At 65.7% G+C, this 23,717-nt stretch overlaps 1 protein-coding gene across 1 annotated transcript in view; it reads left to right on the plus strand.

The window, feature by feature from the left end:
- Positions 1 to 23,717, plus strand: part of LOC132377674 (transmembrane protein 43-like) — a 50,057-nt gene that overhangs the window by 3,399 nt on the left and 22,941 nt on the right. Inside the window, exons 3-5 of the mRNA XM_059943898.1 lie at positions 786 to 920; positions 1,724 to 1,818; positions 2,847 to 2,896. Coding sequence (XP_059799881.1) covers positions 786 to 920; positions 1,724 to 1,818; positions 2,847 to 2,896 — 280 coding nt within the window. The remainder of the gene's footprint in view (positions 1 to 785; positions 921 to 1,723; positions 1,819 to 2,846; positions 2,897 to 23,717) is intronic.

A 23,717-nucleotide genomic window follows, 5' to 3' on the forward strand; every position in this document is an offset into this window, starting at 1 on the left:
CACATCCTCCTGAAAGCCCTTTCATTCTGGCTTCTGCCTCCTTATTTTTCAGTCCTGATGAAGGGTCTTGCCCCGAAATGTCAACCGTTTATTCTCCTTCATAGATTCTGCCTGACCTGCTGAGTTCCTCCAGCATTTTGTGTGTTGTGAACATAAAACATAGAACCTTACAATGCAGTACAGGCCCTTTGGCCCACAATGTTGTGCTGACCTTCAAGCATACTCTAACCAAAGGTTAACGTAACCCTTTCTTCCTACATAGTCATCCAGTTTTCTATCATCCGTGTGCCTATCTAAGAGTTTCTTAAATGTCTCTAACGTATCTGCTTCTACCTCCACCCTGGCAGCATTTCCTCTGTTTGAAAAAAACTACCTATATTAACCCCTCTATACTTTTCTGCAATTATTCTAAAATTATGTCCACTTGTGTCAGCCATTTCTGCCCGGGGAAAGGTCTGTGGTTGTTCACTCTATCGGTACTTCTTATCATCCTATACACCTGTATTAAGTCTTCTCCTTCACTCCAAAGAGAAAAGCTCCAGTTCATTTAACCTTTCCTCATACAACATGCTCCCTAATCCAGGCAGCATCCTCATAAATCTCCTCTGTTTTCTCTATATCAGGGCTTCCCAAACTGGGGTCCACGATCCCTTGGTTAATCGCAGGGGTCTATGGCGTAAAGATGGTTGGAAATCTCTGATGCAAGTGGTTGGTACCTCTGTTGTGCTGAACTCAAGGGGTATCCCTTGTAGAGAAGTTGTGACTTGAGTTTTCTCTCCATGCAGGGAAGATGTGTCAGAACTCAGAGGTCCCTGGATGAGGGCCTTTCTCTTGTCGTTTCCTTGAGTGACATCTACAGTCCAATGCCACACAATAACCAGAAACTTGTGCACCTGTCTGGACCTCTGATGACAATGCAGGTGAGTGGGCCGCGGACTCTTTCCTCTCTGGTTGATGGTTTGGATTGCAAGGAAGGACCGGGGTTTGGTGTTCAGCTCAGGCTCCCTCACTGTGAAGACATTTTGTAATATCCCACTGGTTATCAGTAATTGTGCTGTTCGACCTCAGGCCCCTTGATTAAAGATTAGCTTTATTTGTCACATGTACTTTGAAACAGTGAAATGCATTGTTAACAGTCCAAGCATGGAGCTCGCAGGTGTCGCTGTGTTTCTGGCGCCAACAGCATGCCCACGTACTTCACCACACTGCTGTGTCAGGTCTTCATGGAAGTTTAACAGTTACAGATTTGCACAGTCCCTCAAAACTACTTTGATTTTTCTTCCTTCTTTAATATTTCCCTACCTCGATGTGAAGGATTAGACAGTACTCAACCCATTAGAATCACATAGGTCTGTTAACCCTGTTCCAGGTTCCTTGTAAATGTAGGCATCTGTCGTCCCTGTGACTTGCTACGTTTTCCCTGTGACTCCGTGGGTTTCCTCCGGTTGTCCCGGTTTCCTCGCACATTCCAAAGATGTACAGGCCGGTAAGTGGTGGATATGCCATGTTGGCACTGGAAGTGTGGCAACACTCAAAGGCTGCTCTCGGCACATCCTCATCCTGTGGTCACTGACACATTTCACCGTAAGTTTCCATTTCTGGGTGACAAATAAAGTTTATCTTTCACATGGTGGTTGTGCTTGTGCTTGTGTTCTGAACTGTTCCAGGGAGGTTCCTTCTGGAGATGTTCTCGTCATGCCTACTGTGTTTGTTTCCTTCGCAGCCCCTTTACGATCCAAACTATGGCATCACGCTGCACGTGGTGAAGCTACAACGACGAGTGGAGATGTACCAGTGGGTGGAGTTTGAAGACTCGAGGTTGGTGAGGGTGGAGGGACACGCGGTTCGTGTCAGGGAACATGGTGCAGTACAGGCCCTCCGCTCACTGTGTCTTTGCCTCTCAAATTTAGAGTCTGAATTAAGCACCAATCTAACCTGATCCATTCTCCCCATGTCCCACCAAATTCCCCTCCCCTCCCGGCCCCCATAAACTCCACACAGACAGTGCTGGTGCTGAAAGCTGAAAGATTTGCTTCATTAGTCACATGTACATGGAAACGTCAGAACATCCCGAGCAAAAGCCAGCACAGTCTGAGGAGGTGTGGGGGGCAGCCCGCAAGCGCCACCATATTTCAGCACCAGCGTGGCACGTTCACACCCCACTGACCCTACCCTGTACGCCCCAGAATGAGGAATCTGGATCACCCGGAAGAAACCCACATACTTACTGGGAGAACGTACACGCTTCTTACAGACAGAGATGGGAATTGGACCCGCGGTGCTGGTGCTGTAAAGTGTTGACACCAGCCACTGCGCTAACGTACCTTCCCTCTGTGGGGCAGCATCACCACTTTTGTGCTGTACCTTGCTGAAGGCAGCGAAAGCCTCTCGGCCCCTGAGCCCGTAGAGTGATGAGGGGAGATTTGATAGAGGTATACAAAATTACGAGGGGTTATAGGTGGGGTAAATGCAAGCTAGATTTTCCACTGAGGTTGGGTATGACTAGAATTAGAGGGTGTGGTTTAAGGGTGAAAGGTGAAATGTTTAAGGGGAATTTATTCACTCAGGGTGGTGAGAGTGTGGGATGAGCTGGCAGCACTAGTGGTGCATGTGCGTTAAGAAAATTTGGCTAAGTACATGATACAAGAGGTATAGAAGGCTGTAGTCCAGGAGTAAGTCATTGGAACTAGGTGGAATAATAGTTTGACACGGACTAGATGGGCTAAGGGCCTGTTTCTGTGCTGTAGTGTTTTAAGACTCTCTAGCTAATCTGGAATATTATTCTGGGTTCCTTAAACCTGAGATCTCCAGCTGAAAGAGTTTAATTGCTCCAACTTCATCTGCAGGGAATACGAAGAGGGAGGTGAAAAGAAGACCGAGACCAGATACTCGTACAGTAAGTCCTCTCTTCCTTCTCACAGACATGTCTGTGGTCTGATAGGGAAACGTTCACTGGGCAGCCAACTGAGTGGGTATGTAAGTCTGGAGTCATGTGCAGGTTTCAATCCTGGGGGAGAGCTGTGAACCCAGTGTTTCCAGAACAATCTCACATACAGAGTGATGATTACTAGTGACAACACTGTTACAGCTTGCACCTTGCTGTCTGCCTGCACTGCACTTTCACTGTAACGAACACTGAATTCTGCATTCAGTTATTGTTTTTCCCTTTGCACGGCCCCTCATTGTTCTGATAAGAGGAAATAACCTGTCTGGAGGGCATGCAAAGCAAAGTTTTCCAATAGAGAGAACAATAAACCAATTTATCCTGCTAGTCTATGTCTAGTAAAATCCACTCCCAATTCTTCCTTCTGGTATCTTGAATTTTCCTTGATTTTCCTCTGCAATTGTTGCTCAGTAATGTAGCAGTTAGCAGAGCACAGTTATGGTGTTGGTGTCCGCAGATCGGAGCGGGGTAACGGTGCCAGTGTGTACAGATGGGAGCGGGGTAACGGTGCCGGTGTGTGAGGATGGGAGCGGGGTGACGGTGACGGTGTGTGAGGATGGGAGCGGGGTGACGGTGCCGGTGTGTGAGGATGGGAGCGGGGTGACGGTGCCGGTGTGTGAGGATGGGAGCGGGGTAACGGTGCCAGTGTGTACAGATGGGAGCGGGGTGACGGTGCCGGTGTGTGAGGATGGGAGCGGGGTGACGGTGTCAGTGTGTGAGGATGGGAGCGGGGTGACGGTGTGTGAGGATGGGAGCGGGGTGACGGTGCCGGTGTGTGAGGATGGGAGCGGGGTGACGGTGCCGGTGTGTGAGGACGGGAGCGGGGTGACGGTGCCGGTGTGTGAGGATGGGAGCGGGGGTGACGGTGCCGGTGTGTGAGGATGGGAGCGGGGTGACGGTGCCGGTGTGTGAGGATGGGAGCGGGGTGACGGTGCCGGTGTGTGAGGATGGGAGCGGGGTGACGGTGCCGGTGTGTACAGATGGGAGCGGGGTGACGGTGCCGGTGTGTGAGGATGGGAGCGGGGTGACGGTGTCAGTGTGTGAGGATGGGAGCGGGGTGACGGTGTGTGAGGATGGGAGCGGGGTGACGGTGCCGGTGTGTGAGGACGGGAGCGGGGTGACGGTGCCGGTGTGTGAGGATGGGAGTGGGGTGACGGTGCCGGTGTGTGAGGATGGGAGCGGGGTGACGGTGCCGGTGTGTGAGGACGGGAGCGGGGTGACGGTGTCGGTGTGTGAGGATGGGAGTGGGGTGACGGTGCCGGTGTGTGAGAATGGGAGCGGGGTGACGGTGCCGGTGTGTGAGGACGGGAGCGGGGTGACGGTGTCGGTGTGTGAGGACGGGAGCGGGGTGACGGTGCCGGTGTGTGAGGATGGGAGCGGGGTGACGGTGCCGGTGTGTGAGGATGGGAGCGGGGTGACGGTGCCGGTGTGTGAGGATCGGAGCGGGGTGACGGTGCCGGTGTGTGAGGATGGGAGCGGGGTGACGGTGCCGGTGTGTGAGGATGGGAGCGGGGTGACGGTGCCGGTGTGTGAGGATGGGAGCGGGGTGACGGTGCCGCTGTGTACAGATGGGAGCGGGGTGACGGTGCCGGTGTGTGAGGATGGGAGCGGGGTAACGGTGCCGGTGTGTGAGGACGGGAGCGGGGTAACGGTGCCGGTGTGTGAGGGTGGGAGCGGGGTGACGGTGCCGGTGTGTGAGGACGGGAGCGGGGTGACGGTGCCGCTGTGTACAGATGGGAGCGGGGTGACGGTGCCGGTGTGTGAGGATGGGAGCGGGGTGACGGTGCCGGTGTGTGAGGATCGGAGCGGGGTGACGGTGCCGGTGTGTGAGGATGGGAGCGGGGTAACGGTGCCGGTGTGTGAGGATGGGAGCGGGGTGACGGTGCCGGTGTGTGAGGATGGGAGCGGGGGTGACGGTGCCGGTGTGTGAGGATGGGAGCGGGGTGACGGTGCCGGTGTGTGAGGATGGGAGCGGGGTGACGGTGCCGGTGTGTGAGGATGGGAGTGGGGTGACGGTGCCGGTGTGTGAGGATGGGAGCGGGGTGACGGTGTCGGTGTGTGAGGACGGGAGCGGGGGTGACGGTGTCGGTGTGTGAGGATGGGAGCGGGGTGACGGTGCCGATGTGTGAGGACTGGAGCGGGGTAACGGTGCCGGTGTGTACGGGTGGGAGCGGGGTGACGGTGTCGGTGTGTACGGGTGGGAGCGGGGTGACGGTGTCGGTGTGTGAGGATGGGAGCGGGGTGATGGTGCCGGTGTGTGAGGATGGGAGCGGGGAGACGGTGCCGGTGTGTGAGGATGGGAGCGGGGTGACGGTGCCGATGTGTGAGGACTGGAGCGGGGTGACGGTGCCGGTGTGTGAGGATGGGAGCGGGGTGACGGTGCCGGTGTGTGAGGATGGGAGCGGGGTGACGGTGCCGGTGTGTGAGGATGGGAGCGGGGTGACGGTGCCGGTGTGTACGGATGGGAGCGGGGTGACGGTGCCGGTGTGTGAGGACGGGAGCGGGGTGACGGTGCCGGTGTGTACGGACTGGAGCGGGGTGACGGTGTCGGTGTGTGAGGATGGGAGCGGGGTGACGGTGCCGGTGTGTGAGGATGGGAGTGGGGTGACGGTGCCGGTGTGTGAGGGTGGGAGCGGGGTGACGGTGCCGGTGTGTGAGGATGGGAGCGGGGTGACGGTGCCGGTGTGTGAGGATGGGAGCGGGGTGACGGTGCCGGTGTGTGAGGATGGGAGCGGGGTGACGGTGCCGGTGTGTGAGGACGGGAGCGGGGTGACGGTGACGGTGTGTACGGATCGGAGCGGGGTGACGGTGTCGGTGTGTACGGATCGGAGCGGGGTGACGGTGCCGGTGTGTACAGATGGGAGCGGGATGACGGTGTCGGTGTGTATGGATGGGAGTGGGGTGACGGTGTCGGTGTGTGAGGATGGGAGCGGGGTGACGGTGCCGGTGTGTGAGGATGGGAGCGGGGTGACGGTGCCGGTGTGTGAGGATGGGAGCGGGGTGACGGTGCCGGTGTGTACAGATGGGAGCGGGGTGACGGTGCCGGTGTGTGAGGATGGGAGCGGGGTGACGGTGCCGGTGTGTGAGGATGGGAGCGGGGTGACGGTGCCGGTGTGTGAGGACGGGAGCGGGGTGACGGTGCCGGTGTGTGAGGATGGGAGCGGGGAGACGGTGCCGGTGTGTGAGGATGGGAGCGGGGTGACGGTGCCGGTGTGTGAGGATGGGAGCGGGGTGACGGTGCCGGTGTGTGAGGATGGGAGTGGGGTGACGGTGCCGATGTGTGAGGATGGGAGCGGGGTGACGGTGCCGGTGTGTGAGGATGGGAGCGGGGTGACGGTGCCGGTGTGTGAGGACGGGAGCGGGGTGACGGTGCCGGTGTGTGAGGATGGGAGCGGGGTGACGGTGTCGGTGTGTGAGGATGGGAGCGGGGTGACGGTGCCGGTGTGTGAGGATGGGAGCGGGGTGACGGTGCCGGTGTGTACAGATGGGAGCGGGGTAACGGTGCCGGTGTGTGAGGATGGGAGCGGGGTGACGGTGCCGGTGTGTGAGGATGGGAGCGGGGTAACGGTGCCGGTGTGTGAGGATGGGAGTGGGGTGACGGTGCCGGTGTGTGAGGATGGGAGCGGGGTGACGGTGCCGGTGTGTGAGGATGGGAGCGGGGTGACGGTGCCGGTGTGTGAGGATGGGAGCGGGGTGACGGTGCCGGTGTGTGAGGATGGGAGCGGGGTGACGGTGCCGGTGTGTGAGGATGGGAGCGGGGTGACGGTGCCGGTGTGTGAGGATGGGAGCGGGGTGACGGTGACGGTGTGTGAGGATGGGAGCGGGGTGACGGTGTCGGTGTGTGAGGATCGGAGCGGGGTGACGGTGCCGGTGTGTGAGGATGGGAGCGGGGTGACGGTGCCGGTGTGTGAGGATGGGAGCGGGGTGACGGTGCCGGTGTGTGAGGATGGGAGCGGGGTGACGGTGCCGGTGTGTGAGGATGGGAGCGGGGTGACGGTGTCGGTGTGTGAGGACGGGAGCGGGGTGACGGTGCCGGTGTGTGAGGATGGGAGCGGGGTGACGGTGCCGGTGTGTGAGGATGGGAGTGGGGTGACGGTGCCGGTGTGTGAGGATGGGAGTGGGGAGACGGTGCCGGTGTGTGAGGACGGGAGCGGGGTGACGGTGCGGGTGTGTGAGGATGGGAGTGGGGTGACGGTGCCGGTGTGTGAGGATGGGAGCGGGGTGACGGTGCCGGTGTGTGAGGATGGGAGCGGGGTGACGGTGCTGGTGTGTGAGGATGGGAGCGGGGTGACGGTGCTGGTGTGTGAGGATGGGAGCGGGGTGACGGTGCCGGTGTGTGAGGATGGGAGCGGGGTGACGGTGCCGGTGTGTACAGATGGGAGCGGGGTGACGGTGCCGGTGTGTGAGGATGGGAGTGGGGTGACGGTGCCGGTGTGTGAGGATGGGAGCGGGGTGACGGTGCCGCTGTGTGAGGATGGGAGCGGGGTGACGGTGCCGGTGTGTGAGGATGGGAGCGGGGTGACGGTGCCGGTGTGTGAGGACGGGAGCGGGGTGACGGTGACGGTGTGTGAGGACGGGAGCGGGGTGACGGTGCCGGTGTGTACAGATGGGAGTGGGGTGACGGTGCCGGTGTGTACAGATGGGAGCGGGGTGACGGTGCCGGTGTGTGAGGACGGGAGCGGGGTGACGGTGACGGTGTGTGAGGACGGGAGCGGGGTGACGGTGCCGGTGTGTACGGGTGGGAGTGGGGTGACGGTGCCGGTGTGTACAGATGGGAGTGGGGTGACGGTGCCGGTGTGTGAGGACGGGAGCGGGGTGACGGTGCCGGTGTGTGAGGATCGGAGCGGGGTGACGGTGCCGGTGTGTGAGGATGGGAGCGGGGTGACGGTGCCGGTGTGTGAGGACGGGAGCGGGGTGACGGTGCCGGTGTGTGAGGATGGGAGCGGGGAGACGGTGCCGGTGTGTGAGGATGGGAGCGGGGAGACGGTGCCGGTGTGTGAGGACGGGAGCGGGGTGACGGTGCGGGTGTGTGAGGATGGGAGTGGGGTGACGGTGCCGGTGTGTGAGGATGGGAGCGGGGTGACGGTGCCGGTGTGTGAGGATGGGAGCGGGGTGACGGTGCTGGTGTGTGAGGATGGGAGCGGGGTGACGGTGCTGGTGTGTGAGGATGGGAGCGGGGTGACGGTGCCGGTGTGTGAGGACGGGAGCGGGGTGACGGTGACGGTGTGTGAGGACGGGAGCGGGGTGACGGTGCCGGTGTGTACAGATGGGAGTGGGGTGACGGTGCCGGTGTGTACAGATGGGAGCGGGGTGACGGTGCCGGTGTGTGAGGACGGGAGCGGGGTGACGGTGACGGTGTGTGAGGACGGGAGCGGGGTGACGGTGCCGGTGTGTACGGGTGGGAGTGGGGTGACGGTGCCGGTGTGTACAGATGGGAGTGGGGTGACGGTGCCGGTGTGTACAGATGGGAGCGGGGTGACGGTGCCGGTGTGTGAGGACGGGAGCGGGGTGACGGTGACGGTGTGTGAGGACGGGAGCGGGGTGACGGTGCCGGTGTGTACAGATGGGAGTGGGGTGACGGTGCCGGTGTGTACAGATGGGAGCGGGGTGACGGTGCCGGTGTGTGAAGATCGGAGCGGGGTGACGGTGCCGGTGTGTACAGATGGGAGTGGGGTGACGGTGCCGGTGTGTACAGATGGGAGTGGGGTGACGGTGCCGGTGTGTGAGGATGGGAGCGGGGTGACGGTGTCGGTGTGTGAGGATGGGAGCGGGGTGACGGTGCCGGTGTGTGAGGATGGGAGCGGGGTGACGGTGCCGGTGTGTACGGGTGGGAGCGGGGTGACGGTGTCGGTGTGTGAGGATGGGAGCGGGGTGACGGTGTCGGTGTGTGAGGATGGGAGCGGGGAGACGGTGCCGGTGTGTACGGGTGGGAGCGGGGTGACGGTGCCGGTGTGTGAGGATGGGAGTGGGGTGACGGTGCCGGTGTGTGAGGATGGGAGCGGGGTGACGGTGCCGGTGTGTGAGGATGGGAGCGGGGTGACGGTGTCGGTGTGTGAAGATCGGAGCGGGGTGACGGTGCCGGTGTGTACAGATGGGAGTGGGGTGACGGTGCCGGTGTGTACGGATGGGAGCGGGGTGACGGTGCCGGTGTGTACAGATCGGAGCGGGGTGACGGTGCCGGTGTGTGAGGATGGGAGCGGGGTGACGGTGTCGGTGTGTACGGGTGGGAGCGGGGTGACGGTGCCGGTGTGTGAGGATGGGAGTGGGGTGACGGTGCCGGTGTGTGAGGATGGGAGTGGGGTGACGGTGCCGGTGTGTGAGGACGGGAGCGGGGTGACGGTGCCGGTGTGTGAGGATGGGAGCGGGGTGACGGTGCCGGTGTGTGAGGACGGGAGCGGGGTGACGGTGCCGGTGTGTGAGGATGGGAGCGGGGTGACGGTGCCGGTGTGTACGGACGGGAGCGGGGTGACGGTGCCGGTGTGTGAGGATGGGAGCGGGGTGACGGTGCCGGTGTGTGAGGATGGGAGCGGGGTGACGGTGTCGGTGTGTGAGGACGGGAGCGGGGTGACGGTGCCGGTGTGTGAGGACGGGAGCGGGGTGACGGTGTCGGTGTGTGAGGATGGGAGCGGGGTGACGGTGCCGGTGTGTGAGGATGGGAGCGGGGTGACGGTGCCGGTGTGTGAGGACGGGAGCGGGGTGACGGTGTCGGTGTGTGAGGATGGGAGCGGGGTGACGGTGCCGGTGTGTGAGGATGGGAGTGGGGTGACGGTGCCGGTGTGTGAGGATGGGAGTGGGGTGACGGTGCCGGTGTGTGAGGATGGGAGCGGGGTGACGGTGCCGGTGTGTGAGGACGGGAGCGTGGTGACGGTGCCGGTGTGTGAGGATGGGAGCGGGGTGACGGTGCCGGTGTGTGAGGACGGGAGCGGGGTGACGGTGCCGGTGTGTGAGGATGGGAGCGGGGTGACGGTGCCGGTGTGTGAGGATGGGAGCGGGGTGACGGTGCCGGTGTGTGAGGATCGGAGCGGGGTGACGGTGCCGGTGTGTGAGGACGGGAGCGGGGTAACGGTGCCGGTGTGTGAGGACGGGAGCGGGGTGACGGTGCCGGTGTGTACGGATCGGAGCGGGGTGACGGTGCCGGTGTGTGAGGATGGGAGCGGGGTGACGGTGCCGGTGTGTGAGGATGGGAGCGGGGTGACGGTGCCGGTGTGTGAGGATGCGAGCGGGGTGACGGTGCCGGTGTGTGAGGATCGGAGCGGGGTGACGGTGCCGGTGTGTGAGGATGGGAGCGGGGTGACGGTGCCGGTGTGTGAGGACGGGAGCGGGGTGACGGTGCCGGTGTGTGAGGACGGGAGCGGGGTGACGGTGTCGGTGTGTGAGGATGGGAGCGGGGTGACGGTGCCGGTGTGTGAGGATGGGAGCGGGGTAACGGTGCCGGTGTGTGAGGATGGGAGCGGGGTGACGGTGTCGGTGTGTGAAGATCGGAGCGGGGTGACGGTGCCGGTGTGTACAGATGGGAGTGGGGTGACGGTGCCGGTGTGTACGGATGGGAGCGGGGTGACGGTGCCGGTGTGTACAGATCGGAGCGGGGTGACGGTGCCGGTGTGTGAGGATGGGAGCGGGGTGACGGTGCCGGTGTGTACAGATGGGAGCGGGGTGACGGTGCCGGTGTGTGAGGATGGGAGCGGGGTGACGGTGTCGGTGTGTGAGGATCGGAGCGGGGTGACGGTGACGGTGTGTGAGGATGGGAGCGGGGTGACGGTGCCGGTGTGTGAGGATGGGAGCGGGGTGACGGTGTCGGTGTGTGAGGATGGGAGCGGGGTGACGGTGTCGGTGTGTGAGGACGGGAGCGGGGTGACGGTGCCGGTGTGTGAGGATGGGAGCGGGGTGACGGTGCCGGTGTGTGAGGATGGGAGCGGGGTGACGGTGCCGGTGTGTGAGGATGGGAGCGGGGTGACGGTGTCGGTGTGTGAGGATGGGAGCGGGGTGACGGTGTCGGTGTGTGAGGATGGGAGCGGGGTGACGGTGCCGGTGTGTGAGGATGGGAGCGGGGTGACGGTGCCGGTGTGTGAGGATGGGAGCGGGGTGACGGTGCCGGTGTGTGAGGATGGGAGCGGGGTGACGGTGCCGGTGTGTGAGGATGGGAGCGGGGTGACGGTGCCGGTGTGTGAGGATGGGAGCGGGGTGACGGTGCCGGTGTGTGAGGATGGGAGCGGGGTGACGGTGCCGGTGTGTACAGATCGGAGCGGGGTGACGGTGACGGTGTGTGAGGATGGGAGCGGGGTGACGGTGCCGGTGTGTGAGGATGGGAGCGGGGTGACGGTGTCGGTGTGTGAGGATGGGAGCGGGGTGACGGTGCCGGTGTGTGAGGGTGGGAGCGGGGTGACGGTGCCGGTGTGTGAGGATGGGAGCGGGGTGACGGTGCCGGTGTGTGAGGACGGGAGCGGGGTGACGGTGCCGGTGTGTGAGGATGGGAGCGGGGTGACGGTGTCGGTGTGTGAGGATGGGAGCGGGGAGACGGTGTGTGAGGATGGGAGCGGGGTGACGGTGCCGGTGTGTGAGGATGGGAGCGGGGTGACGGTGCCGGTGTGAGAGGACGGGAGCGGGGTGACGGTGTCGGTGTGTGAGGATGGGAGCGGGGTGACGGTGTCGGTGTGTACGGGTGGGAGCGGGGTGACGGTGCCGGTGTGTGAGGATGGGAGTGGGGTGACGGTGCCGGTGTGTGAGGACAGGAGCGGGGTGACGGTGCCGGTGTGTGAGGATGGGAGCGGGGTGACGGTGTCGGTGTGTGAGGATGGGAGCGGGGTGACGGTGCCGGTGTGTGAGGACGGGAGCGGGGTGACGGTGCCGGTGTGTGAGGACGGGAGCGGGGTGACGGTGCCGGTGTGTGAGGACGGGAGCGGGGTGACGGTGCCGGTGTGTGAGGATGGGAGCGGGGTGACGGTGTCGGTGTGTGAGGACTGGAGCGGGGTGACGGTGCCGGTGTGTGAGGATGGGAGCGGGGTAACGGTGCCGGTGTGTGAGGATGGGAGCGGGGTGACGGTGCCGGTGTGTGAGGATGGGAGCGGGGTGACGGTGCCGGTGTGTGAGGATGGGAGCGGGGTGACGGTGCCGGTGTGTGAGGATGGGAGCGGGGTGACGGTGTCGGTGTGTGAGGATGGGAGCGGGGTGACGGTGTCGGTGTGTGAGGATGGGAGCGGGGTGACGGTGTCGGTGTGTGAGGATGGGAGCGGGGTGACGGTGTCGGTGTGTGAGGATGGGAGCGGGGTGACGGTGCCGGTGTGTGAGGATGGGAGCGGGGTGACGGTGCCGGTGTGTACGGGTGGGAGCGGGGTGACGGTGCCGGTGTGTACGGGTGGGAGCGGGGTAACGGTGCCGGTGTGTGAGGATGGGAGCGGGGTGACGGTGATGGTGTGTGAGGACGGGAGCGGGGTGACGGTGCCGGTGTGTGAGGATGGGAGCGGGGTGACGGTGCCGGTGTGTGAGGACGGGAGCGGGGTGACGGTGCCGGTGTGTGAGGACGGGAGCGGGGTGACGGTGCCGGTGTGTGAGGATGGGAGCGGGGTGACGGTGCCGGTGTGTGAGGATGGGAGCGGGGTGACGGTGCCGGTGTGTGAGGATGGGAACGGGGTGACGGTGCCGGTGTGTACAGATGGGAGCGGGGTGACGGTGCCGGTGTGTGAGGATGGGAGCGGGGTGACGGTGCCGGTGTGTGAGGATGGGAGCGGGGTGACGGTGCCGGTGTGTGAGGATGGGAGCGGGGTGACGGTGCCGGTGTGTGAGGATGGGAGCGGGGTGACGGTGCCGGTGTGTGAGGATCGGAGCGGGGTGACGGTGTCGGTGTGTGAGGATGGGAGTGGGGTGACGGTGCCGGTGTGTGAGGACGGGAGCGGGGTGACGGTGCCGGTGTGTGAGGGTGGGAGCGGGGTGACGGTGCCGGTGTGTGAGGATGGGAGCGGGGTGACGGTGCCGCTGTGTGAGGATGGGAGCGGGGTGACGGTGCCGGTGTGTGAGGATGGGAGCGGGGTGACGGTGCCGGTGTGTGAGGATGGGAGCGGGGTGACGGTGTCGGTGTGTGAGGATGGGAGCGGGGTGACGGTGCCGGTGTGTGAGGATGGGAGCGGGGTGACGGTGCCGGTGTGTGAGGATGGGAGCGGGGTGACGGTGCCGGTGTGTGAGGATCGGAGCGGGGTGACGGTGCCGGTGTGTGAGGATGGGAGCGGGGTGACGGTGCCGGTGTGTGAGGATGGGAGCGGGGTGACGGTGTCGGTGTGTACAGATGGGAGCGGGGTGACGGTGCCGGTGTGTGAGGATGGGAGCGGGGTGACGGTGCCGGTGTGTGAGGATGGGAGCGGGGTGACGGTGCCGGTGTGTGAGGATGGGAGCGGGGTGACGGTGCCGGTGTGTGAGGATGGGAGCGGGGTGACGGTGCCGGTGTGTGAGGGTGGGAGCGGGGTGACGGTGCCGGTGTGTGAGGATGGGAGCGGGGTGACGGTGTCGGTGTGTGAGGATGGGAGCGGGGTGACGGTGCCGGTGTGTGAGGATGGGAGCGGGGTGACGGTGCCGGTGTGTGAGGATGGGAGCGGGGTGACGGTGCCGGTGTGTGAGGATGGGAGCGGGGTGACGGTGCCGGTGTGTGAGGATGGGAGCGGGGTGACGGTGTCGGTGTGTGAGGATGGGAGCGGGGTGACGGTGCCGGTGTGTGAGGATGGGAGCGGGGTGACGGTGCCGGTGTGTGAGGACGGGAGCGGGGTGACGGTGTCGGTGTGTGAGGATGGGAGCGGGGTGACGGTGCCGGTGTGTGAGGATGGGAGCGGGGTGACGGTGCCGGTGTGTGAGGATGGGAGCGGGGTGACGGTGCCGGTGTGTACAGATGGGAGCGGGGTGACGGTGTCGGTGTGTGAGGATGGGAGCGGGGTGACGGTGCCGGTGTGTACAGATGGGAGCGGGGTGACGGTGCCGGTGTGTGAGGATGGGAGCGGGGTGACGGTGCCGGTGTGTGAGGATGGGAGCGGGGTGACGGTGCCGGTGTGTACAGATGGGAGCGGGGTGACGGTGCCGGTGTGTGAGGAAGGGAGCGGGGTGACGGTGCCGGTGTGTGAGGATGGGAGCGGGGTGACGGTGCCGGTGTGTGAGGACGGGAGCGGGGTGACGGTGCCGGTGTGTGAGGATGGGAGCGGGGTGACGGTGCCGGTGTGTGAGGATGGGAGCGGGGTGACGGTGCCGGTGTGTGAGGATGGGAGCGGGGTGACGGTGCCGGTGTGTGAGGATGGGAGCGGGGTGACGGTGCCGGTGTGTGAGGATGGGAGCGGGGTGACGGTGCCGGTGTGTGAGGATGGGAGCGGGGTGACGGTGCCGCTGTGTGAGGATGGGAGCGGGGTGACGGTGCCGGTGTGTGAGGATGGGAGCGGGGTGACGGTGCCGGTGTGTGAGGATGGGAGCGGGGTGACGGTGTCGGTGTGTGAGGATGGGAGCGGGGTGACGGTGCCGGTGTGTGAGGATGGGAGCGGGGTGACGGTGCCGGTGTCTGAGGATGGGAGCGGGGTGACGGTGTCGGTGTCTGAGGATGGGAGCGGGGTGACGGTGCCGGTGTGTGAGGATGGGAGCGGGGTGACGGTGCCGGTGTGTACAGATGGGAGCGGGGTGACGGTGTCGGTGTGTGAGGACGGGAGCGGGGTGACGGTGCCGGTGTGTGAGGATGGGAGCGGGGTGACGGTGCCGGTGTGTGAGGACGGGAGCGGGGTGACGGTGCCGGTGTGTGAGGACGGGAGCGGGGTGACGGTGCCGGTGTGTGAGGATGGGAGCGGGGTGACGGTGCCGGTGTGTGAGGATGGGAGCGGGGTGACGGTGTCGGTGTGTGAGGACGGGAGCGGGGTGACGGTGCCGGTGTGTGAGGATGGGAGCGGGGTGACGGTGTGTGAGGATGGGAGCGGGGTGACGGTGCCGGTGTGTGAGGATGGGAGCGGGGTGACGGTGCCGGTGTGTACGGGTGGGAGCGGGGTGACGGTGTCGGTGTGTGAGGACTGGAGCGGGGTGACGGTGCCGGTGTGTGAGGATGGGAGCGGGGTGACGGTGTCGGTGTGTGAGGATGGGAGCGGGGTGACGGTGTCGGTGTGTGAGGATGGGAGCGGGGTGACGGTGTCGGTGTGTGAGGACTGGAGCGGGGTGACGGTGCCGGTGTGTGAGGATGGGAGCGGGGTAACGGTGCCGGTGTGTGAGGATGGGAGCGGGGTGACGGTGCCGGTGTGTGAGGATGGGAGCGGGGTGACGGTGCCGGTGTGTGAGGATGGGAGCGGGGTGACGGTGTCGGTGTGTGAGGATGGGAGCGGGGTGACGGTGTCGGTGTGTGAGGATGGGAGCGGGGTGACGGTGTCGGTGTGTGAGGATGGGAGCGGGGTGACGGTGTCGGTGTGTGAGGATGGGAGCGGGGTGACGGTGCCGGTGTGTGAGGATGGGAGCGGGGTGACGGTGCCGGTGTGTACGGGTGGGAGCGGGGTGACGGTGCCGGTGTGTACGGGTGGGAGCGGGGTAACGGTGCCGGTGTGTGAGGATGGGAGCGGGGTGACGGTGCCGGTGTGTGAGGATGGGAGCGGGGTGACGGTGCCGGTGTGTGAGGATGGGAGCGGGGTGACGGTGCCGGTGTGTACAGATGGGAGCGGGGTGACGGTGCCGGTGTGTGAGGATGGGAGCGGGGTGACGGTGTCGGTGTGTGAGGATGGGAGCGGGGTGACGGTGCCGGTGTGTGAGGATGGGAGCGGGGTGACGGTGCCGGTGTGTGAGGATGGGAGCGGGGTGACGGTGCCGGTGTGTGAGGATCGGAGCGGGGTGACGGTGCCGGTGTGTGAGGATGGGAGCGGGGTGACGGTGCCGGTGTGTGAGGATGGGAGCGGGGTGACGGTGTCGGTGTGTACAGATGGGAGCGGGGTGACGGTGCCGGTGTGTGAGGATGGGAGCGGGGTGACGGTGCCGGTGTGTGAGGATGGGAGCGGGGTGACGGTGCCGGTGTGTGAGGACTGGAGCGGGGTGACGGTGCCGGTGTGTGAGGATGGGAGCGGGGTGACGGTGTCGGTGTGTGAGGATGGGAGCGGGGTGACGGTGCCGGTGTGTGAGGATGGGAGCGGGGTGACGGTGCCGGTGTGTGAGGATGGGAGCGGGGTGACGGTGCCGGTGTGTGAGGATGGGAGCGGGGTGACGGTGCCGGTGTGTGAGGGTGGGAGCGGGGTGACGGTGTCGGTGTGTGAGGATGGGAGCGGGGTGACGGTGCCGGTGTGTGAGGATGGGAGCGGGGTGACGGTGCCGGTGTGTGAGGACGGGAGCGGGGTGACGGTGTCGGTGTGTGAGGATGGGAGCGGGGTGACGGTGTCGGTGTGTGAGGACGGGAGCGGGGTGACGGTGTCGGTGTGTGAGGATGGGAGCGGGGTGACGGTGCCGGTGTGTGAGGACGGGAGCGGGGTGACGGTGTCGGTGTGTGAGGACGGGAGCGGGGTGACGGTGCCAGTGTGTGAGGATCGGAGCGGGGTGACGGTGTCGGTGTGTGAGGATGGGAGCGGGGTGACGGTGCCGGTGTGTGAGGATGGGAGCGGGGTGACGGTGCCGGTGTGTACAGATGGGAGCGGGGTGACGGTGTCGGTGTGTGAGGATGGGAGCGGGGTGACGGTGCCGGTGTGTGAGGATGGGAGCGGGGTGACGGTGCCGGTGTGTGAGGACGGGAGCGGGGTGACGGTGTCGGTGTGTGAGGATGGGAGCGGGGTGACGGTGTCGGTGTGTGAGGACGGGAGCGGGGTGACGGTGTCGGTGTGTGAGGATGGGAGCGGGGTGACGGTGCCGGTGTGTGAGGACGGGAGCGGGGTGACGGTGTCGGTGTGTGAGGACGGGAGCGGGGTGACGGTGCCAGTGTGTGAGGATCGGAGCGGGGTGACGGTGTCGGTGTGTGAGGATGGGAGCGGGGTGACGGTGCCGGTGTGTGAGGATGGGAGCGGGGTGACGGTGCCGGTGTGTACAGATGGGAGCGGGGTGACGGTGCCGGTGTGTGAGGAAGGGAGCGGGGTGACGGTGCCGGTGTGTGAGGATGGGAGCGGGGTGACGGTGCCGGTGTGTGAGGATGGGAGCGGGGTGACGGTGCCGGTGTGTGAGGATGGGAGCGGGGTGACGGTGCCGGTGTGTGAGGATGGGAGCGGGGTGACGGTGCCGGTGTGTGAGGATGGGAGCGGGGTGACGGTGCCGGTGTGTGAGGATGGGAGCGGGGTGACGGTGCCGGTGTGTGAGGATGGGAGCGGGGTGACGGTGCCGCTGTGTGAGGATGGGAGCGGGGTGACGGTGCCGGTGTGTGAGGATGGGAGCGGGGTGACGGTGCCGGTGTGTGAGGATGGGAGCGGGGTGACGGTGTCGGTGTGTGAGGATGGGAGCGGGGTGACGGTGCCGGTGTGTGAGGATGGGAGCGGGGTGACGGTGCCGGTGTGTGAGGATGGGAGCGGGGTGACGGTGCCGGTGTGTACAGATGGGAGCGGGGTGACGGTGTCGGTGTGTGAGGACGGGAGCGGGGTGACGGTGCCGGTGTGTGAGGATGGGAGCGGGGTGACGGTGCCGGTGTGTGAGGATGGGAGCGGGGTGACGGTGCCGGTGTGTGAGGATGGGAGCGGGGTGACGGTGCCGGTGTGTGAGGATCGGAGCGGGGTGACGGTGCCGGTGTGTGAGGATGGGAGCGGGGTGACGGTGCCGGTGTGTGAGGACTGGAGCGGGGTGACGGTGCCGGTGTGTGAGGACGGGAGCGGGGTGACGGTGCCGGTGTGTGAGGATGGGAGCGGGGTGACGGTGCCGGTGTGTACGGGTGGGAGCGGGGTGACGGTGTCGGTGTGTGAGGACTGGAGCGGGGTGACGGTGCCGGTGTGTGAGGATGGGAGCGGGGTGACGGTGTCGGTGTGTGAGGATGGGAGCGGGGTGACGGTGTCGGTGTGTGAGGATGGGAGCGGGGTGACGGTGTCGGTGTGTGAGGATGGGAGCGGGGTGACGGTGTCGGTGTGTGAGGATGGGAGCGGGGTGACGGTGTCGGTGTGTGAGGATGGGAGCGGGGTGACGGTGCCGGTGTGTGAGGATGGGAGCGGGGTGACGGTGCCGGTGTGTGAGGATGGGAGCGGGGTGACGGTGCGGGTGTGTACGGATCGGAGCGGGGTGACGGTGTCGGTGTGTACGGATGGGAGTGGGGTGACGGTGCCGGTGTGTACAGATGGGAGCGGGGTGACGGTGTCGGTGTGTGAGGATGGGAGCGGGGTGACGGTGCGGGTGTGTACGGATCGGAGCGGGGTGACGGTGTCGGTGTGTACGGATGGGAGTGGGGTGACGGTGCCGGTGTGTGAGGATGGGAGCGGGGTGACGGTGCCGGTGTGTGAGGATGGGAGCGGGGTGACGGTGCCGGTGTGTGAGGATCGGAGCGGGGAGACGGTGCCGGTGTGTGAGGATGGGAGCGGGGTGACGGTGCCGGTGTGTGAGGATCGGAGCGGGGAGACGGTGCCGGTGTGTGAGGATGGGAGCGGGGTGACGGTGCCGGTGTGTGAGGACGGGAGCGGGGTGACGGTGCCGGTGTGTGAGGATGGGAGCGGGGTGACGGTGCCGGTGTGTGAGGATCGGAGCGGGGTGACGGTGCCGGTGTGTGAGGATGGGAGCGGGGTGACGGTGCCGGTGTGTGAGGATGGGAGCGGGGTGACGGTGCCAGTGTGTGAGGATGGGAGCGGGGTGACGGTGCCAGTGTGTGAGGATGGGAGCGGGGTGACGGTGCCGGTGTGTGAGGATGGGAGCGGGGTGACGGTGTGTGAGGATGGGAGCGGGGTGACGGTGTCGGTGTGTGAGGATGGGAGCGGGGTGACGGTGCCGGTGTGTGAGGACGGGAGCGGGGTGACGGTGCCGGTGTGTGAGGATGGGAGCGGGGTGACGGTGCCGGTGTGTGAGGATGGGAGCGGGGTGACGGTGCCGGTGTGTGAGGATGGGAGTGGGGTGACGGTGCCGGTGTGTGAGGATGGGAGTGGGGTGACGGTGCCGGTGTGTGAGGATGGGAGCGGGGAGACGGTGCCGGTGTGTGAGGACGGGAGCGGGGTGACGGTGCCGGTGTGTGAGGATGGGAGCGGGGTGACGGTGTCGGTGTGTACAGATGGGAGCGGGGTGACGGTGCCGGTGTGTGAGGACGGGAGCGGGGTGACGGTGCCGGTGTGTGAGGACGGGAGCGGGGTGACGGTGCCGGTGTGTGAGGACGGGAGCGGGGTGACGGTGCCGGTGTGTGAGGACTGGAGCGGGGTGACGGTGCCGGTGTGTGAGGATGGGAGCGGGGTGACGGTGTCGGTGTGTGAGGATGGGAGCGGGGTGACGGTGCCGGTGTGTACGGGTGGGAGCGGGGTGACGGTGCCGGTGTGTGAGGATGGGAGCGGGGTGACGGTGCCGGTGTGTGAGGATGGGAGCGGGGTGACGGTGTCGGTGTGTGAGGATGGGAGCGGGGTGACGGTGTCGGTGTGTGAGGATGGGAGCGGGGTGACGGTGCCGGTGTGTGAGGATGGGAGCGGGGTGACGGTGTCGGTGTGTGAGGACGGGAGCGGGGTAACGGTGCCGGTGTGTGAGGGTGGGAGCGGGGTGACGGTGCCGGTGTGTGAGGATGGGAGCGGGGTGACGGTGCCGGTGTGTGAGGATGGGAGCGGGGTGACGGTGCCGGTGTGTACGGGTGGGAGCGGGGTGACGGTGCCGGTGTGTGAGGATGGGAGCGGGGTGACGGTGCCGGTGTGTGAGGATGGGAGCGGGGTGACGGTGTCGGTGTGTGAGGATGGGAGCGGGGTGACGGTGTCGGTGTGTGAGGATGGGAGCGGGGTGACGGTGTCGGTGTGTGAGGATGGGAGCGGGGTGACGGTGCCGGTGTGTGAGGATGGGAGCGGGGTGACGGTGCCGATGTGTGAGGACTGGAGCGGGGTGACGGTGCCGGTGTGTGAGGATGGGAGCGGGGTGACGGTGCCGGTGTGTGAGGATGGGAGCGGGGTGACGGTGCCGGTGTGTGAGGATGGGAGCGGGGTGATGGTGCCGGTGTGTGAGGATGGGAGCGGGGTGACGGTGCCGGTGTGTGAGGATCGGAGCGGGGTGACGGTGCCGGTGTGTGAGGATGGGAGCGGGGTGACGGTGTCGGTGTGTGAGGATGGGAGCGGGGTGACGGTGCCGGTGTGTGAGGATGGGAGCGGGGAGACGGTGCCGGTGTGTGAGGATGGGAGCGGGGTAACGGTGTCGGTGTGTGAGGATGGGAGCGGGGTGACGGTGTCGGTGTGTGAGGATGGGAGTGGGGTGACGGTGATGGTGTGTGAGGATGGGAGCGGGGTGACGGTGCCGGTGTGTGAGGATGGGAGCGGGGTGACGGTGTCGGTGTGTGAGGATGGGAGCGGGGTGACGGTGCCGGTGTGTGAGGATGGGAGTGGGGTGACGGTGTCGGTGTGTGAGGATGGGAGCGGGGTGACGGTGATGGTGTGTGAGGACGGGAGCGGGGTGACGGTGCCGGTGTGTGAGGATCGGAGCGGGGTGACGGTGCCGGTGTGTGAGGATGGGAGCGGGGTGACGGTGCCGGTGTGTGAGGATGGGAGCGGGGTGACGGTGCCGGTGTGTGAGGATGGGAGCGGGGTGACGGTGCCGGTGTGTACGGGTGGGAGTGGGGTGACGGTGTCGGTGTGTGAGGATGGGAGCGGGGTGACGGTGATGGTGTGTGAGGACGGGAGCGGGGTGACGGTGCCGGTGTGTGAGGATGGGAGCGGGGTGACGGTGCCGGTGTGTACGGGTGGGAGTGGGGTGACGGTGTCGGTGTGTGAGGATGGGAGCGGGGTGACGGTGTCGGTGTGTACAGATGGGAGCGGGGTGACGGTGCCGGTGTGTGAGGATGGGAGCGGGGTGACGGTGTGTGAGGATGGGAGCGGGGTGACGGTGCCGGTGTGTGAGGATGGGAGCGGGGTGACGGTGTCGGTGTGTGAGGATCGGAGCGGGGTGACGGTGCCGGTGTGTGAGGATGGGAGCGGGGTGACGGTGCCGGTGTGTGAGGATCGGAGCGGGGTGACGGTGCCGGTGTGTGAGGATGGGAGTGGGGTGACGGTGCCGGTGTGTGAGGATGGGAGCGGGGTGACGGTGCCGGTGTGTGAGGACGGGAGCGGGGTGACGGTGCCGGTGTGTGAGGATGGGAGCGGGGTGACGGTGTGTGAGGATGGGAGCGGGGTGACGGTGTGTGAGGATGGGAGCGGGGTGACGGTGCCGGTGTGTGAGGATGGGAGCGGGGTGACGGTGCCGGTGTGTGAGGATGGGAGCGGGGTGACGGTGCCGGTGTGTGAGGATGGGAGCGGGGTGACGGTGCCGGTGTGTGAGGATGGGAGCGGGGTGACGGTGCCGGTGTGTGAGGATGGGAGTGGGGTGACGGTGCCGGTGTGTGAGGATGGGAGCGGGGTGACGGTGTCGGTGTGTACAGATGGGAGTGGGGTGACGGTGCCGGTGTGTGAGGATGGGAGCGGGGTGACGGTGTCGGTGTGTGAGGACGGGAGCGGGGTAACGGTGCCGGTGTGTGAGGACGGGAGCGGGGTGACGGTGTCGGTGTGTGAGGATGGGAGCGGGGTGACGGTGCCGGTGTGTGAGGATGGGAGCGGGGTGACGGTGCCGGTGTGTGAGGACGGGAGCGGGGTGACGGTGTCGGTGTGTGAGGATGGGAGCGGGGTGACGGTGCCGGTGTGTGAGGACTGGAGCGGGGTGACGGTGTCGGTGTGTGAGGATCGGAGCGGGGTGACGGTGCCGGTGTGTGAGGATGGGAGCGGGGAGACGGTGTGTGAGGATGGGAGCGGGGTGACGGTGCCGGTGTGTGAGGATGGGAGTGGGGTGACGGTGTCGGTGTGTGAGGACGGGAGCGGGGTGACGGTGCCGGTGTGTGAGGATGGGAGCGGGGTGACGGTGCCGGTGTGTGAGGATCGGAGCGGGGTGACGGTGCCGGTGTGTGAGGATGGGAGCGGGGTGACGGTGTCGGTGTGTGAGGATGGGAGCGGGGTGACGGTGCCGGTGTGTGAGGACTGGAGCGGGGTGACGGTGTCGGTGTGTGAGGACTGGAGCGGGGTGACGGTGTCGGTGTGTGAGGATCGGAGCGGGGTGACGGTGTCGGTGTGTGAGGATCGGAGCGGGGTGACGGTGCCGGTGTGTGAGGACGGGAGCGGGGTGACGGTGCCGGTGTGTGAGGATGGGAGCGGGGTGACGGTGCCGGTGTGTGAGGATGGGAGCGGGGTGACGGTGTCGGTGTGTGAGGATGGGAGCGGGGTGACGGTGCCGGTGTGTGAGGACTGGAGCGGGGTGACGGTGTCGGTGTGTGAGGATCGGAGCGGGGTGACGGTGCCGGTGTGTGAGGATGGGAGCGGGGAGACGGTGTGTGAGGATGGGAGCGGGGTGACGGTGCCGGTGTGTGAGGATGGGAGTGGGGTGACGGTGTCGGTGTGTGAGGACGGGAGCGGGGTGACGGTGCCGGTGTGTGAGGATGGGAGCGGGGTGACGGTGCCGGTGTGTGAGGATCGGAGCGGGGTGACGGTGCCGGTGTGTGAGGATGGGAGCGGGGTGACGGTGTCGGTGTGTGAGGATGGGAGCGGGGTGACGGTGTCGGTGTGTGAGGATCGGAGCGGGGTGACGGTGCCGGTGTGTGAGGATGGGAGCGGGGTGACGGTGTCGGTGTGTGAGGATCGGAGCGGGGTGACGGTGTCGGTGTGTGAGGATGGGAGCGGGGTGACGGTGCCGGTGTGTGAGGATGGGAGCGGGGTGACGGTGCCGGTGTGTGAGGATGGGAGCGGGGTGACGGTGCCGGTGTGTGAGGACGGGAGCGGGGTGACGGTGTCGGTGTGTGAGGACGGGAGCGGGGTGACGGTGCCGGTGTGTACGGATGGGAGCGGGGTAACGGTGCCGGTGTGTGTGGATGGGAGCGGGGTGACGGTGCCGGTGTGTACGGATGGGAGCGGGGTAACGGTGCCGGTGTGTGTGGATGGGAGCGGGGTGACGGTGCCGGTGTGTGAGGATGGGAGCGGGGTAACGGTGCCGGTGTGTGAGGATGGGAGCGGGGTGACGGTGCCGGTGTGTGAGGATGGGAGCGGGGTGACGGTGCCGGTGTGTGAGGATGGGAGCGGGGTGACGGTGTCGGTGTGTGAGGATGGGAGCGGGGTGACGGTGCCGGTGTGTGAGGATCGGAGCGGGGTGACGGTGCCGGTGTGTGAGGATCGGAGCGGGGTGACGGTGCCGGTGTGTGAGGATGGGAGCGGGGTGACGGTGTCGGTGTGTGAGGATGGGAGCGGGGTGACGGTGCCGGTGTGTGAGGATGGGAGCGGGGTGACGGTGCCGGTGTGTGAGGATGGGAGCGGGGTGACGGTGCCGGTGTGTGAGGATGGGAGCGGGGTGACGGTGTCGGTGTGTGAGGATGGGAGCGGGGTGACGGTGCCGGTGTGTGAGGATCGGAGCGGGGTGACGGTGCCGGTGTGTGAGGATCGGAGCGGGGTGACGGTGCCGGTGTGTGAGGACGGGAGCGGGGTGACGGTGCCGGTGTGTACGGATGGGAGCGGGGTGACGGTGCCGGTGTGTGAGGATGGGAGCGGGGAGACGGTGCCGGTGTGTGAGGATGGGAGCGGGGTGACGGTGCCGGTGTGTGAGGATGGGAGCGGGGAGACGGTGTGTGAGGATGGGAGCGGGGTGACGGTGTCGGTGTGTGAGGATGGGAGCGGGGTGACGGTGCCGGTGTGTGAGGATGGGAGCGGGGTGACGG

The sequence above is a fragment of the Hypanus sabinus genome, chromosome 19 (genome assembly GCF_030144855.1).
Source record: "Hypanus sabinus isolate sHypSab1 chromosome 19, sHypSab1.hap1, whole genome shotgun sequence".
Lineage (NCBI taxonomy): Eukaryota > Metazoa > Chordata > Chondrichthyes > Myliobatiformes > Dasyatidae > Hypanus > Hypanus sabinus.